We start from the raw sequence: 17,806 nt of genomic DNA, 5'->3' as shown, positions 1-17,806 counted from the left end.
AGTCGTTGTAGGGTAGATCCAATTTTATAGCATGACTTCCTAGTAAGCACTGATCTGATAAAACCGATTACTGCAGATCTGAGCAGGTTAAAACTTAGTTGAATTAGCTGACTAATACGTTTTTTGTCCAGTTTGAGCCAGATCAATCTCGAAATCTGACAGCAGGGTTATCTGCCCAATTTTGTTAAACTATACTCAGGTATTTGGATTTGATTGCCAGTTTTGAGGTTGAAAGTGGGACATCAAAAACTAAGAAATGCATGTCAGTGAGCCTTGGGAAACTCGTCCGCCTTACAGTTGCCCGAGATATCCTTGAGCCACGGAACCCATATGAGCTAGACAGAGACACGCTTGGTTAGCTCTTTAAGAGAAACTCAGCATTATGGAATTGTTAATAATGTGACTGTAGTGACTACCAGAATTTATTTATATTACCACTTACTTGAATTCTATTTTGTATTAATTAATTTATAGATGTTCGTAATATGACTTTAATTTAGGTCTATAGGATGTTGTAGTGTATTCCAATTAGTTATATTAAATAAGTTATGTTAAGATCAATTTATCTTAAATAAGTTATGTTAAGAAGTTATGTTAAAAAATTTATTTTAAGAGAGCTATGTTAATGTTAAATACTTATGTTAAGAAATCTGGATTAAAAAAGTTTTGTTGAGGAAAATAATTCCAATATAACGGACTAAAAGTACTAAGAAGTGTGTATAAAAACAGAGCAAATTTAAATAAAATGATCATTTGAAATCTAAAATTTACCTTAAAAGATATCAATATAATGCTCCTATAGCGAAAATTGCTGAAATTCTGCTAAAAACAAGAATATCTTGCTGCCTTAGCGAGAATTCTTATTAGTTGGATAATCTGTTCCCTTAGCAGAAATCCCAATACATTCAAAATAATAGCTGAATATTATATATGACTTTAATTGGGGTCTATAGGATGTGATATAATTTCAAATGACTTCTTTATGGTGTTTGTATGCAACCAAGATCCCATATTTAATTGAGCTGTTCATTTTCAAAAACACAAAAATAATAATAGTCATCTTAGTATCATTGAATGTTTAGATTTTAACTCTGATCACTCACCAGTAATTCTATTAGTTTCACATAAACCAACACTAATCCATAGATCGGCAAGACTAGACCGACCGAAGCAATTTCATCTAAAATAGGAAAAATAAATCCCATATCAAGAACCTATTAATTTATTAGTAATACGTAAAGAACAGTAAATTCTACGCAGTTGACAATAAACAGGATGGCCAGTAGATCAACTAATCATACATGGAACCTTCCCTTTCAATTTCCATTTCACCAACTAGTTAAATAACGACATGGCTTTTATACTCCAAATAAAGTAGTTCCACATAGTCGACAGATGTAAATTGGAAGTATTTAAGATAATATTAAATCTAACAAGACACGAGATCTAACGAGATCGGCGCGTATTTTAATAATTGTATTTATTTATGTTGGCAACTCTGCCAAGATGACAGTTGACAGATAAAGTAGAATTAACATTTTAATTCTGTCAGTTATTTTGAACTTGTGAAATAATAATAACTTGGAGTTTTTTGAAGAAATAAATATCTAAATTATACAGATATAACAGTGGCGACGAGGATATTTTTTTTTTTGCATTACATGAAAAATATATGTACACAAAAAAAAAAATGAATCCACAAGAATTCAAGTTATTTTTCCAAGAAATGCAAAACCAACGTGCGAAAGACACCGAAGCAATGCGTGAACTTTTCAAGGAGTGTTTGCAAATGAAAGCAGTTCCGAAAACAGAAAAACCGGAGCAAACAATGGAGATTTTAGCATCGAGTCTAACGGAATTTGTTTATGATCCAGAAAATAACTTAACATTTGAAACGTGGTATACGAGGTATGAAGATTTGTTCTTAGTAGATGGTAGCAAACTTGATGACGCAGCGAAGGTCAGGCTACTATTAAGGAAACTCAGTACAACTGTGCATAACAAATATATGGACTTTATTTTGCCTAAGCATCCACGTGAATATAATTTCACTACAACAGTGGAGAAATTAAAACAACTGTTTGGACTCCAAAAGTCACAATTCAGCTTACGCTATAGCTGCTTACAGTTAACCAAACCACCAGATGCCGACTATACTACGTACGCAGCCGAAGTTAATAAACAATGTGAAAATTTTAAATTGAATAGCCTGTCACTGGACCAGTTCAAATGTTTAATGTTCGTATTGGGGCTGAAATCGGAAGCAGACTTCGAAATAAGAACCCGAATATTGACCAAACTGGACACAGAAGCTGATACCATCAACTTGGAAAAACTTACAAACGAGTGTCAGCGTATTATTAATTTAAAATCCGACACAGCGCTGGTAGAAAATAAATCACGTGAAAATCAGGTGAATCGAGTACAAGCAAATAAGCTTAAGAACAATCACAAACCGAAAACACCATGCTGGTTTTGTGGAGCAATGCATTATGTGCGTGACTGCCCATACAAAAATTATAAATGCGAAGACTGTCACAACATAGGCCATAAAAAAGGTTATTGCAAAGCGAAAAATTTATCAAAATCAAAATGCAATAGCAACAACAAAAATAATAGCAATGGTAAAGCAAAAACATTTTCACAGCCACGATCCAACAGTATATACACAACGAACAGCATCACAGCTTCACAGCGTAAATATGTCCACGTTAAAATCAACAATGTGCGAATCAAATTGCAATTTGATACTGCATCGGACATAACTATCATTTCAAAATTTAATTTCGACAAATTAAATATTTTAAATACAATGGAAGTACAACCAGAATCTGCTAAAAGTGCAACTGGAAACTTACCATTGTACGCAAAATTTACATGTGATGTGCAGTTAAAAGACACAATTAGAACACTTACGTGCTTCGTTACAACGATCGATTTGAACGTATTCGGATTGGACTGGATAACTGCTTTTCAACTTAGCGATATGACGCTTAATGCTATTTGCAGCCAAATTTCAACAACAAAACAGGCAAGTAATGTTTCAATAAAGTCGTCAAATTGCAAATTTCTTCCGGAAAAATTATTTCCAGAACTTTTCGATAATGCTATGGGTCTTTGTAATAAAACTAAGGCACATTTAATTATTAAACCAAACTGTCAACCTGTTTTTCGACCTAAGCGCCCGGTAGCATACGCAGTTCAACATTTGGTTGAAGAAGAAATCAAGCGACTTCAAGATCTCGACATTATCGCACCCATCAATTACTCTGACTGGGCCGCACCAATCGTAGTTATCAAAAAGCCAAATGGTAGCATTCATATTTGCGCTGATTTCTCAACTGGTCTTAACGACGCGCTTGAATCTTACAAGTATCCACTACCGCTTCCAGAGGATATTTTTGCAAAAATTAGCAATGCAACAGTATTTAGTCATATAGACCTTTCGGACGCTTTTCTCCAAATCGAAGTTGATAGCAAATCGCAAGAACTTCTCACAATAAACACGCATCTAGGTTTATTCAAATACAAGCGTATGGTTTTTGGCGTCAAAACTTTTCCGGCAATTTTCCAACAAATTATGGATAAAATGCTTGCGGGTTTAGATTGCGCAGCTGCTTACATTGACGATATCTTTGTCTCAGGTAGAAACCAACAAGAGCATGACAACAACTTACATGAAGTTCTACAACGTATTTATCAATACGGGTTTAAACTCAAGATCGCAAAATGCAATTTTTCAGTTCCTGAAATTGCTTACTTGGGATATATTGTCAGTAAAGACGGCATTCGCCCAGATCCAAAAAACATTGAAGCAATCAAGACAATGCCTGCGCCAACCAATCAATCCGAACTTAGATCACTCTTAGGTGCTATCAATTTTTATGGAAAATTCATAAATCACATGCGCAAATACCGAGGACCATTAGACGAACTACTTCAAAACAACAAGCAGTGGCAATGGACGGAACTTCATCAACGCTGTTTGAATGGTTTCAAGCAAATTTTGTCATCAGAGTTATTATTAGCGCATTACGATCCACTAAAAAACATAGTAGTCGCTGCAGATGCATCTAACTATGGGCTCGGAGCTTGCATTTTTCATGAAGCTGACGACGGTTCAATGAAAGTAATATGTCATGCATCCAGATCACTAACGCCCACAGAAAAACAATATAGCCAAATAGAAAAAGAAGCTCTTGCGCTTATTTTCGCGGTTACGAAATTTCACAGAATGGTTTTTGGGAGAAGATTCAAACTTCAAACAGATCATAAGCCTCTTCTAGCTATATTTGGTGATAAAACGGGAATTAAGGTGCATCAAGCAAATAGACTTCAACGTTGGGCAATTAAACTGATTGCATACGACTTCGAATTAAAGTTTATTTCAACTAACAGTTTTGGGTATGCAGACGTTTTATCACGACTCATACATAACACAATCAATCCTTCAGAAGACTATGTCATCGCTGCAGTAGAGTTTGAAATTGAAAGTAAACAAATTTTACATAACTCACTTGATAAGCTGCCGCTTACCAGCAAAATGATTACTTACGAAACAGCTAAGGACAAGGTTTTAGCTAAAATTCTCGAATATGTAACTGAAGGATGGCCATCAAACTGCAACAACAGTGAGTTAAAAGCTTACTTTAACCGAAAAAACGACATATGTATAGTTGACGGATGTTTAATGTTCGGACAACGCATTATTATACCTCAAATTTTCCGAAAGCGCATTCTTAAAGAAATTCACCGAGGTCATCAAGGCATAGGTCGTACTAAAGCCATCGCGCGGAACTACGTTTATTGGTCAAATATCGATCACGATATTGAAGCAATGGTGAAAAGTTGTTCAAATTGTGCCGCAGCAGCTAAAATGCCCACAAAAACAACTTTACATCCTTGGCCAAAACCTTCTGATTCTTGGGAACGGCTCCATATTGATTATGCAGGACCAATAGATTCATACTACTATTTGGTCGTAATCGATGCGTTCTCAAAATGGCCAGAAATTATACAAACAAAATCTATAACAGCAACTCAAACAATTTCCAGCTTGAAAGAAATTTTCGCTAGATTTGGGTTACCGAAGACAATAGTTTCAGACAATGGTACTCAATTTGTGAGTCACCAATTTCAACAGTTTTTAGCGGAAAACGGCATTAGTCATATACGAAGCAGTCCGTACTATCCCATGTCAAATGGACAAGCCGAAAGGTTTGTGGATACTTTAAAGCGAGCACTCAAAAAGTTAAATGGGAAGGGGGTAACTGCTGAAAATCTTCAAACATTTCTACAAGTTTACCGATCAACTCCGAATAAGCAAAATGAGGACAGTAAATCGCCAGCTGAAGTTTTACTAAAAAGAAAAATCCGTATTAAACTTGACTTGATTAAACCAACGCTGGTGTCAGACCCAAATGTCAAGTTTAAAAACAAGTGCGATACACAACTCAAAATGAAAGCGCAATTTGACAAAAGGCATGGTGCAAAGCCAAAGTTTTACGAAAAACAAGAGCTCGTTTATGTCAACATATTCAAAAACAAACACTTTGAATGGACAAAAGGTAAAATAATCGAACGCATAGGTAACGTCATTTATAATGTTCGCTTACAAAATGGCAAACTTATTCGTGCACATGCCAATCAAATTCGTGACCGAAAAGATCAAGGAAATGAGTTATCTTTAGAAATATGTACTTCCGAAGATATCGCCAACGAAAAGTGTTTAGTTGATGCATTTGGCCTCTACGAAACAACACCTAAAGATGTGGTCGAAATAACTAACAACAACATGGTTTCGACTCCAGATCAATCTTTCAGCGAAGTAACCGAGATTGCAATCCCTCAAACTGAGAAGCACAATGAGGCAGTTGTTCCGTATACACGACCAAGGCGTACTAGACATCCTATTGACAGTTATAGACCCTAGAATCACCGCATTGGAGATTTAATCTCAAAAGGGGAGGTGTTGGCAACTCTGCCAAGATGACAGTTGACAGATAAAGTAGAATTAACATTTTAATTCTGTCAGTTATTTTGAACTTGTGAAATAATAATAACTTGGAGTTTTTTGAAGAAATAAATATCTAAATTATACAGATATAACAATTTATTTCTTATAATACAACTAAATAACTAAAATACTGTTATTAACTATATTTTTAAGTGAACTCCTTTCTTTATATTATAATAATATTAGTTATCTGATCGATTTGTTTTATTTGGAAAATGTTTTTTATATCTTCTCAACTGCTTCATATTTACTATAAAACTAAGAAGCCGTTCGTTCAAGTATTACTTAACGCACATTCTTATCATTTTAGAACCCCTCTACATTATTATGGTGATACAAAAATAATATATTTGCTTAAACTGGTCATCAATTGCACTAAATGTGTTTTAAAAAATAATAAAAAAAATTTGATTTTGAAATAAATTAACGATGTAAATAAAAAAAATATAAAAAGGAAAAATATTTATTAAAAAATAATATATATCATTTTTCAGGTGCAGATTTACCTTAAAAACAAGCCTAATCATAAAGTCGGTTATAATAAGATTTATATAGAATGATTTCATAATATCAATAACATTGTTTTGCACAGGCATTATCTATAAATCAAGCGTCGTTTTTTTACGATCCACCTGTGAACTACGATTTCTATTATTTTTTACTACAAAAGCATACAAATTTATTCGTTATGTCTTACACACTTTGGTAAATTTAGACTCTCTATATGTCACAAAGAAGTCAGCGGTTAATCACGCAAAAGTCAATTGCGTGACAGATGAAAAATTTTTTCTTATAAATCTTTTGTTAAACAGGAGGGTATATACTTGAGATAATGTAAAAGTTGGAACTGAAAAACACCAAATTATCACTCATTGATAACATTCCACCAGAGTCACTAAAAGCATATCTATTAGACATAGTTGAGCCAATACATCCGCTCTTTTCGTTTTTATGAGAAAGTGGTATTTTGAACAGTAAATAAATGTCTTTTACCCTTAAAGATGTTTTCCAGCATCTTGCTCAACCCGATTACGGAAATACTAGACTCAACCTTAAGAAATCAGTGAATAAATTTCTTACATTACTCACATCGTTGAACATATTTGCGAATCTGACTCGACAGCTTAGAGAAGAATAAAATTTCGAAAACGCTATATAAAATATTATATCATTTATCAAAGCACACTACGAGGAATATGGCTGCCAACTTAAATCATATGAATATGCCTGTGTTGTTTTCAGAACCATACAAAACTTACTCCAGCGTGAGACAAGGTTGTGTCCTTGAAAGTATGTCGTTAAAAAGTGGCATAGAAAAAAACGAAGAATATCGAACTGTGTCAGTCTTGATAGAACGAAGACGAAGGTAATGATAATAAATGCGTGAAGCTTGGAAAATTTTAACATTAACAACAAAAGAAAACCTATAGACCAGTTCATCTGTCTAGGTCACGCAATCCGAGCAGCTGGGGACCACAAAAGACCACAAAAGACATGCTCATTCAAATCACCAAATCCACAACCACTTTTGTATATTTACTTAGAATAATGCCTGACTTGTTTCTCAATTTCTTTATTGCGAAACGCCACTGTTTTCGGAAGTCTAGTCGTATCAACAATGTCCATCAGTTATTTTAGTCATATACATACTAATAACATCACGCAATTATGATTGTGTTCAAGATAATTTATTTAATACATCAGATTTAATGAGACACCAACAAATTTAGATGACGAATCTAAATAATATCATATCTATCGATTTCTTACAATATATATATGTTAACTATTCTAAAGAATCTTTCATATATTCAATATATTTCTGGTTAGAATTTTGCTGGATTTCACGTTACTTGTTGAGTCGCCATTAATTTTGAATATCTTTTGCAAAATATTCCTTCGTATTTCCTCTGTCAAATATTGTAATACTTAAGCATGTAGGTAAATATTTTACTTCGCTATCTTGACACTGGATATCAGATTTTTGTGTTTTAACAATTTTTTCCGCATTTCAAGTTTAAACTTTTACACAGTTTTTCGTCCGTTAACTTTCCTTTTTTGACGTAAACTTGCGTTGTTGAAAGTGTCATCATGAATTATAGCGTGCAGATCATTATGATATGGAGTTTCGTTGATAATATTTTTGTAACGACAGTACTTGAATTCATTATATTTCCAAGCTCCTATTCCTTCATCATTATTGGGTCTCATTTGAACTGGAACGTTGGTATTGTTTTGTTGTGTTAGTTTTAAGACAAATGATTCATTATTTATATAGTTACTGTTATCGCAAGGCAATTGTAATATATCATCTACATTGGAACCGACGTAGTCCACGTCCATTGGTTGTGGTGACTCTCTTTCCTGATCTACATTTGAATTGACATCGTTAACATTCATGAACTCAATTGGATCTTCTACATTCGGTTCCTTAAAACAAACAAAAACTTTTAAAATATATTGTTATCAACTTAATACTCATATTTCCCTTACATTTGTATTGAAGTGATGATTTGCACAATTACAGTAAACTATCTTCTTTGACTTTTGTTTAGGTGGTTTCTGTGTATTTGTACATTTATAAGGACTCAATAAACATTTGCGCCTACGAATACAGCGACGATTTTCTTTATTTCTCGGATTATTTGCAACATTAGAAGGTGTAATTTGACCCACATTATTAAAAGTTGCGTTCACTTCATACCCTGCAGAAAGATAGACGTCGTCAATATCCATTGGCTCAACTGGATCGTCTGCTTGCACACCCTTAGAAGATATTGAAACTTAATATATGAAAATATGTCATCAATATTAAAACTAAAATTTGACTTACTTTTGTAGGCATGTGATAATGATATGTATCATCACCAAAAAATATTTCCTTAGGTTTCCGCTTACATACATTTTGTCTTCTTTTCCATTTATAAGTATCACATAAATTCCTATACCCACGACGTCTTCTTTTCTTCTTCTGATTCTTGGGAATTATCACATTTGGTTCTGGATCGATTTGCTGAGAAAGTAAGATTTGTGACTTACGCCTTGGATCGCAATTATAACGAAGTGTATCCTTATCAATACGTGTAATGATATTCATCAATTCCATATTTTTTATAGAGACTTTGATGTAAAACCTTAATCCTCTTACAGGTACCAAATTCCTCATATGATAGAGTACAGTGTTTATGAGAACAGATTCACTTAAGATCTCATTAAGGCCTTGGACCGAAGTCAAATCCTGAAGCGCATGATATACATGGCGATTAACTTTTTTTGGAACGTAAAATCTGTCCATCTTAGTGCATTTAATTTGAAAGAAGAATTATTTCAGCCCAAGCTGCTTTTAAACTTTAAAAGAATATTTAAAATTTTAATTTCACTAGTATTATAGAACATTTTAATAGTTTTTTCAGATACGTGTAAACAAAATCCAAATTGTTCAAATGTGTCCATGTGAAAACTGATATTACCTAATTTGGTCATCTAATAAGGTGAAACGAAAGTTATATTGCAAAAAGAGTAATGAGCATAAAGGAACCGACAAACACAACAAGACGACGAAAAGCAAACTGGTTGTATAGAAAATATATATGCGAATATTACTTAACTATGAATATTTCAGATAATGTGAATATTAATAAACTATATGTCATATAATAGACGATTATAACTCATATATGAACAAATATACTGTCCGTAAACTGTTTGAATAAAATTACCTTCAGGATTCAATTACCTTCAATGAATTCCACAATTCTAATACCTACATAAATAGAACATCTAAGCGAAATAGAATTTTTAGTAGAAAATAGAAAATATTAATATTTTATAAATATCTGAAAGCACTCACCAGCGGGTACAAGTCGACTCACGGCCAATTTAATTAAAAAAGTAATTTTGTATAGTAATTTTTCTACTATCAAAAAATTTAAACATATTTTAAAATAAAATTTTTATCTGCATCTGTCGAATAAAAACTTTTGAATTATAATTCATATAAAAACTTATATACTATACAACGATGACGAGATTCGAAATTTTTAAGAAATCAATAAGCACTGTATCTTGGAGAAATGGCGTAGAACATTTCTCCTTGTTTTTAGTATTGGTTGCACTGCTGGTAAAGCACTGCTGGTTAAATAACAGGCAGCTACTATATTCATCAAGTGATTGACCCAGATATATATTTGCATATTTAATGTATATTTATTTATGTAATATATTGTCGGACATACCAAACACTTCAAAATCTATATTTTTTAACTAAATCAAAACGTACTCAACACAACGGCTTCAACAGTTCGGGCACAGAGAACTTATATTTAAGTGTCCACAAAATGTATGACCAATAAAAAGGTTGAAATTAACTGTTCAAATAATAGGATGCCGCGAAAAACAACAAGACGACGGAAAGCTTCCTGGTTTATAACTGTTTTAAAGAAGATAATAAAATAACACCTAGGTTATGTGACAACAAAGGAATGGAAAATCTTAATATTTTATAAATATCTGAAAACTGGCACTTACCAACTAATATTGTCGACTCAGCATCTGGCAGTCACGCCTAATTTAAATAATAAAGTAATTTTGTAATAAAGCAATTTTTCCACTATCAAAAAATTTAAACAAATTTTTAATAAGAATTTTTTATTTATCTTCATCGAATAAAAATTTTCGAGTTTTCGAGTTATATGAAAAAAATATACAATGAAAACGAGATTCATTAAAGTAAAATGTTTTTCAACAGTTGATTCAACAACAGTAGAGTTGATCACAAACCGAGTTTAAAAATATACCTGAGTGGGTATTCCAATAGACTTGTGCAATGGCAGACTTATACCTGAAACCGACTTGAGTTCAAATAATAGCCAATTGTGTTATCGCGGAACAGCGTTCTACATACGCAGACTAGAGGTGAAAGTGCGAGCAGTTTCGATAGGCACGACTCCCCTATTCCGGTAAAAGTGAATCAACTTTACGATTCTATAAATTTGAGAAAGTCCATAATTTACAGGTCAACAGTGCAGTCAGGTCGGTAAGAAAAGAGGTTCTGAAGAATTTACATCTTCTCCTAGCCAATAATGGACACTGAGGACGCTACTTGAGATGGAACACTGCTTGGCTTACTCCTCATCTGTTGATCCACAACTATAGCAAAAGTCGTTGTAGGGTAGATCCAATTTTATAGCATGACTTCCTAGTAAGCACTGATCTGATAAAACCGATTACTGCAGATCTGAGCAGGTTAAAACTTAGTTGAATTAGCTGACTAATACGTTTTTTGTCCAGTTTGAGCCAGATCAATCTCGAAATCTGACAGCAGGGTTATCTGCCCAATTTTGTTAAACTATACTCAGGTATTTGGATTTGATTGCCAGTTTTGAGGTTGAAAGTGGGACATCAAAAACTAAGAAATGCATGTCAGTGAGCCTTGGGAAACTCGTCCGCCTTACAGTTGCCCGAGATATCCTTGAGCCACGGAACCCATATGAGCTAGACAGAGACACGCTTGGTTAGCTCTTTAAGAGAAACTCAGCATTATGGAATTGTTAATAATGTGACTGTAGTGACTACCAGAGATTTAACGGCAACCTCACTGTCCACTGAATATTTCACTGGATATTTATATTACCACTTACTTGAATTCTATTTTGTATTAATTAATTTATAGATGTTCGTAATATGACTTTAATTTAGGTCTATAGGATGTTGTAGTGTATTCCAATTAGTTATATTAAATAAGTTATGTTAAGATCAATTTATCTTAAATAAGTTATGTTAAGATCAATTTATCTTAAATAAGTTATGTTAAGAAGTTATGTTAAAAAATTTATTTTAAGAGAGCTATGTTATTGTTAAATACTTATGTTAAGAAATCTAGATTAAATAAGTTTGGTTGAGGAAAATAATTCCAATATAACGGACTAAAAGTACTAAGAAGTGTGTATAAAAACAGAGCAAATTTAAATAAAATGATCATTTGAAATCTAAAATTTACCTTAAAAGATATTAATATAATGCTCCTATAGCGAAAATTGCTGAAATTCTGCTAAAAACAAGAATATCTTGCTGCCTTAGCGAGAATTCTTATTAGTTGGATAATCTGTTCCCTTAGCAGAAATCCCAATACATTCAAAATAATAGCTGAATATTATATATGACTTTAATTGGGGTCTATAGGATGTGATATAATTTCAAATGACTTCTTTATGGTGTTTGTATGCAACCAAGATCCCATATTTAATTGAGCTGTTCATTTTCAAAAATACAAAAATAATAATAGTCATCTTAGTATCATTGAATGTTTAGATTTTAACTCTGATCACTCACCAGTAATTCTATTAGTTTCACATAAACCAACACTAATCCATAGATCGGCAAGACTAGACCGACCGAAGCAATTTCATCTAAAATAGGAAAAATAAATCCCATATCAAGAACCTATTAATTTATTAGTAATACGTAAAGAACAGTAAATTCTACGCAGTTGACAATAAACAGGATGGCCAGTAGATCAACTAATCATCCATGGAACCTTCCCTTTCAATTTCCATTTCACCAACTAGTTAAATAACGACATGGCTTTTATACTCCAAATAAAGTAGTTCCGACATAGTCGACAGATGTAAATCGGAAGTATTTAAGATAATATCAAATCTAACAAGACACGAGATCTAACGAGATCGGCGCGTATTTTAATAATTGTATTTATTTATTTCTTATAATACAACTAAATAACTAAAATACTGTTATTAACTATATTTTTAAGTGAACTCCTTTCTTTATATTATAATAATATTAGTTATCTGATCGATTTGTTTTATTTGGAAAATATTTTTTATATCTTCTCAACTGCTTCATATTTACTATAAAACTAAGAAGCCGTTCGTTCAAGTATTACTTAACGCACATTCTTATCATTTTAGAACCCCTCTACATTATTATGGTGATACAAAAATAATATATTTGCTTAAACTGGTCATCAATTGCACTAAATGTGTTTTAAAAAATAATAAAAAAAATTTGATTTTGAAATAAATTAACGATGTAAATAAAAAAAATATAAAAAGGAAAAATATTTATTAAAAAATAATATATATCATTTTTCAGGTGCAGATTTACCTTAAAAACAAGCCTAATCATAAAGTCGGTTATAATAAGATTTATATAGAATGATTTCATAATATCAATAACATTGTTTTGCACAAGCATTATCTATAAATCAAGCGTCGTTTTTTTACGATCCACCTGTGAACTACGATTTCTATTATTTTTTACTACAAAAGCATACAAATTTATTCGTTATGTCTTACACACTTTGGTAAATTTAGACTCTCTATATGTCACAAAGAAGTCAGCGGTTAATCACGCAAAAGTCAATTGCGTGACAGATGAAAAATTTTTTCTTATAAATCTTTTATTAAACAGGAGGGTATATACTTGAGATAATGTAAAAGTTGGAACTGAAAAACACCAAATTATCACTCATTGATAACATTCCACCAGAGTCACTAAAAGCATATCTATTAGACATAGTTGAGCCAATACATCCGCTCTTTTCGTTTTTATGAGAAAGTGGTATTTTGAACAGTAAATAAATGTCTTTTACCCTTAAAGATGTTTTCCAGCATCTTGCTCAACCCAATTACGGAAATACTAGACTCAACCTTAAGAAATCAGTGAATAAATTTCTTACATTACTCACATCGTTGAACATATTTGCGAATCTGACTCGACAGCTTAGAGAAGAATAAAATTTCGGAAACGCTATATAAAATATTATATCATTTATCAAAGCACACTACGAGGAATATGGCTGCCAACTTAAATCATATGAATATGCCTGTGTTGTTTTCAGAACCATACAAAACTTACTCCAGCGTGAGACAAGGTTGTGTCCTTGAAAGTATGTCGTTAAAAAGTGGCATAGAAAAAAACGAAGAATATCGAACTGTGTCAGTCTTGATAGAACGAAGACGAAGGTAATGATAATAAATGCGTGAAGCTTGGAAAATTTTAACATTAACAACAAAAGAAAACCTATAGACCAGTTCATCTGTCTAGGTCACGCAATCCGAGCAGCTGGGGACCACAAAAGACCACAAAAGACATGCTCATTCAAATCACCAAATCCACAACCACTTTTGTATATTTACTTAGAATAATGCCTGGCTTGTTTCTCAATTTCTTTATTGCGAAACGCCACTGTTTTCGGAAGTCTAGTCGTATCAACAATGTCCATCAGTTATTTTAGTCATATACATACTAATAACATCACGCAATTATGATTGTGTTCAAGATAATTTATTTAATACATCAGATTTAATGAGACACCAACAAATTTAGCTGACGAATCTAAATAATATCATATCTATCGATTTCTTACAATATATATATGTTAACTATTCTAAAGAATCTTTCATATATTCAATATATTTCTGGTTAGAATTTTGCTGGATTTCACGTTACTTGTTGAGTCGCCATTAATTTTGAATATCTTTTGCAAAATATTCCTTCGTATTTCCTCTGTCAAATATTGTAATACTTAAGCATGTAGGTAAATATTTTACTTCGCTATCTTGACACTGGATATCAGATTTTTGTGTTTTAACAATTTTTTCCGCATTTCAAGTTTAAACTTTTACACAGTTTTTCGTCCGTTAACTTTCCTTTTTTGACGTAAACTTGCGTTGTTGAAAGTGTCATCATGAATTATAGCGTGCAGATCATTATGATATGGAGTTTCGTTGATAATATTTTTGTAACGACAGTACTTGAATTCATTATATTTCCAAGCTCCTATTCCTTCATCATTATTGGGTCTCATTTGAACTGGAAAGTTGGTATTGTTTTGTTGTGTTAGTTTTAAGACAAATGATTCATTATTTATATAGTTACTGTTATCGCAAGGCAATTGTAATATATCATCTACATTGGAACCGACGTAGTCCACGTCCATTGGTTGTGGTGACTCTCTTTCCTGATCTACATTTGAATTGACATCGTTAACATTCATGAACTCAATTGGATCTTCTACATTCGGTTCCTTAAAACAAACAAAAACTTTTAAAATATATTGTTATCAACTTAATACTCATATTTCCCTTACATTTGTATTGAAGTGATGATTTGCACAATTACAGTAAACTATCTTCTTTGACTTTTGTTTAGGTGGTTTCTGTGTATTTGTACATTTATAAGGACTCAATAAACATTTGCGCCTACGAATACAGCGACGATTTTCTTTATTTCTCGGATTATTTGCAACATTAGAAGGTGTAATTTGACCCACATTATTAAAAGTTGCGTTCACTTCATACCCTGCAGAAAGATAGACGTCGTCAATATCCATTGGCTCAACTGGATCGTCTGCTTGCACACCCTTAGAAGATATTGAAACTTAATATATGAAAATATGTCATCAATATTAAAACTAAAATTTGACTTACTTTTGTAGGCATGTGATAATGATATGTATCATCACCAAAAAATATTTCCTTAGGTTTCCGCTTACATACATTTTGTCTTCTTTTCCATTTATAAGTATCACATAAATTCCTATACCCACGACGTCTTCTTTTCTTCTTCTGATTCTTAGGAATTATCACATTTGGTTCTGGATCGATTTGCTGAGAAAGTAAGATTTGTGACTTACGCCTTGGATCGCAATTATAACGAAGTGTATCCTTATCAATACGTGTAATGATATTCATCAATTCCATATTTTTTATAGAGACTTTGATGTAAAACCTTAATCCTCTTACAGGTACCAAATTCCTCATATGATAGAGTACAGTGTTTATGAGAACAGATTCACTTAAGATCTCATTAAGGCCTTGGACCGAAGTCAAATCCTGAAGCGCATGATATACATGGCGATTAACTTTTTTTGGAACGTAAAATCTGTCCATCTTAGTGCATTTAATTTGAAAGAAGAATTATTTCAGCCCAAGCTGCTTTTAAACTTTAAAAGAATATTTAAAATTTTAATTTCACTAGTATTATAGAACATTTTAATAGTTTTTTCAGATACGTGTAAACAAAATCCAAATTGTTCAAATGTGTCCATGTGAAAACTGATATTACCTAATTTGGTCATCTAATAAGGTGAAACGAAAGTTATATTGCAAAAAGAGTAATGAGCATAAAGGAACCGACAAACACAACAAGACGACGAAAAGCAAACTGGTTGTATAGAAAATATATATGCGAATATTACTTAACTATGAATATTTCAGATAATGTGAATATTAATAAACTATATGTCATATAATAGACGATTATAACTCATATATGAACAAATATACTGTCCGTAAACTGTTTGAATAAAATTACCTTCAGGATTCAATTACCTTCAATGAATTCCACAATTCTAATACCTACATAAATAGAACATCTAAGCGAAATAGAATTAAATAAATTTTTAATTTTATAAATATCTATTTTATAAATATCTGAAAGCACTCACCAGCGGGTACAAGTCGACTCACGGCCAATTTAATTAAAAAAGTAATTTTGTATAGTAATTTTTCTACTATCAAAAAATTTAAACATATTTTAAAATAAAATTTTTATCTGCATCTGTCGAATAAAAAATTTTTGAATTATAATTCATATAAAAACTTATATACTATACAACGATGACGAGATTCGAAATTTTTAAGAAATCAATAAGCACTGTATCTTGGAGAAATGGCGTAGAACATTTCTCCTTGTTTTTAGTATTGGTTGCACTGCTGGTAAAGCATTGCTGGTTAAATAACAGGCAGCTACTATATTCATCAAGTGATTGACCCAGATATATATTTGCATATTTAATGTATATTTATTTATGTAATATATTGTCGGACATACCAAACACTTCAAAATCTATATTTTTTAACTAAATCAAAACGTACTCAACACAACGGCTTCAACAGTTCGGGCACAGAGAACTTATATTTAAGTGTCCACAAAATGTATGACCAATAAAAAGGTTGAAGACGACGGAAAGCTTCCTGGTTTATAACTGTTTTAAAGAAGATAATAAAATAACACCTAGGTTATGTGACAACAAAGGAATGGAAAATCTTAATATTTTATAAATATCTGAAAACTGGCACTTACCAACTAATATTGTCGACTCAGCATCTGGCAGTCACGCCTAATTTAAATAATAAAGTAATTTTGTAATAAAGCAATTTTTCCACTATCAAAAAATTTAAACAAATTTTTAATAAGAATTTTTTATTTATCTTCATCGAATAAAAATTTTCGAGTTTTCGAGTTATATGAAAAAAATATACAATGAAAACGAGATTCATTAAAGTAAAATGTTTTTCAACAGTTGATTCAACAACAGTAGAGTTGATCACAAACCGAGTTTAAAAATATACCTGAGTGGGTATTCCAATAGACTTGTGCAATGGCAGACTTATACCTGAAACCGACTTGAGTTCAAATAATAGCCAATTGTGTTATCGCGGAACAGCGTTCTACATACGCAGACTAGAGGTGAAAGTGCGAGCAGTTTCGATAGGCACGACTCCCCTATTCCGGTAAAAGTGAATCAACTTTACGATTCTATAAATTTGAGAAAGTCCATAATTTACAGGTCAACAGTGCAGTCAGGTCGGTAAGAAAAGAGGTTCTGAAGAATTTACATCTTCTCCTAGCCAATAATGGACACTGAGGACGCTACTTGAGATGGAACACTGCTTGGCTTACTCCTCATCTGTTGATCCACAACTATAGCAAAAGTCGTTGTAGGGTAGATCCAATTTTATAGCATGACTTCCTAGTAAGCACTGA

At 32.3% G+C, this 17,806-nt stretch overlaps 3 protein-coding genes across 15 annotated transcripts; 1 reads left to right on the top strand and 2 right to left on the bottom strand.

The window, feature by feature from the left end:
• The first annotated feature begins 1,670 nt into the window (after positions 1–1,670).
• Positions 1,671–6,049, top strand: LOC119689649 (uncharacterized protein K02A2.6-like). Its single transcript, XM_038104523.1, has one exon. The coding sequence runs from the start codon at positions 1,673–1,675 to the stop codon at positions 5,930–5,932; it is 4,260 nt and encodes a 1,419-aa protein (XP_037960451.1). The 5' UTR covers positions 1,671–1,672; the 3' UTR covers positions 5,933–6,049.
• Positions 6,050–7,688: 1,639 nt separating this feature from the next.
• Positions 7,689–10,652, bottom strand: LOC119687304. 7 transcript variants are annotated; one of them, XM_038101575.1, is made up of 6 exons: positions 9,867–9,955; positions 9,784–9,796; positions 8,850–9,364; positions 8,510–8,782; positions 8,299–8,446; positions 7,689–8,232 (listed from the first exon to the last, which is right to left on the bottom strand). In XM_038101575.1, the coding sequence occupies exons 3-6, from the start codon at positions 9,309–9,311 to the stop codon at positions 8,042–8,044; spliced, it is 1,074 nt and encodes a 357-aa protein (XP_037957503.1). In that variant the 5' UTR covers positions 9,312–9,364; positions 9,784–9,796; positions 9,867–9,955; the 3' UTR covers positions 7,689–8,041. The 7 variants fall into 7 exon arrangements, with proteins under 7 accessions (XP_037957503.1, XP_037957501.1, XP_037957502.1 ...); XM_038101573.1 differs by having other exon boundaries at positions 9,736–9,796; positions 9,867–9,952; XM_038101574.1 differs by having other exon boundaries at positions 9,753–9,796; positions 9,867–9,952.
• A 3,646-nt stretch (positions 10,653–14,298) lies between these two features.
• LOC119687301 lies at positions 14,299–17,231 on the bottom strand. Of its 7 annotated transcripts, none has more exons than XM_038101568.1 (6): positions 16,485–16,574; positions 16,400–16,412; positions 15,466–15,980; positions 15,126–15,398; positions 14,915–15,062; positions 14,299–14,848 (listed from the first exon to the last, which is right to left on the bottom strand). In XM_038101568.1, exons 3-6 carry the CDS (start codon positions 15,925–15,927, stop codon positions 14,658–14,660), a joined length of 1,074 nt encoding a protein of 357 aa, XP_037957496.1. In that variant the 5' UTR covers positions 15,928–15,980; positions 16,400–16,412; positions 16,485–16,574; the 3' UTR covers positions 14,299–14,657. The 7 variants fall into 7 exon arrangements, with proteins under 7 accessions (XP_037957496.1, XP_037957494.1, XP_037957495.1 ...); XM_038101566.1 differs by having other exon boundaries at positions 16,352–16,412; positions 16,485–16,572; XM_038101567.1 differs by having other exon boundaries at positions 16,369–16,412; positions 16,485–16,572.
• Positions 17,232–17,806: the final 575 nt, after the last annotated feature.

The sequence above is a fragment of the Teleopsis dalmanni genome, chromosome X (assembly GCF_002237135.1).
Source record: "Teleopsis dalmanni isolate 2A chromosome X, ASM223713v2, whole genome shotgun sequence".
NCBI classification, from domain to species: Eukaryota; Metazoa; Arthropoda; class Insecta; order Diptera; family Diopsidae; genus Teleopsis; species Teleopsis dalmanni.
This window is presented reverse-complemented; position numbering and strand designations above follow the sequence as displayed.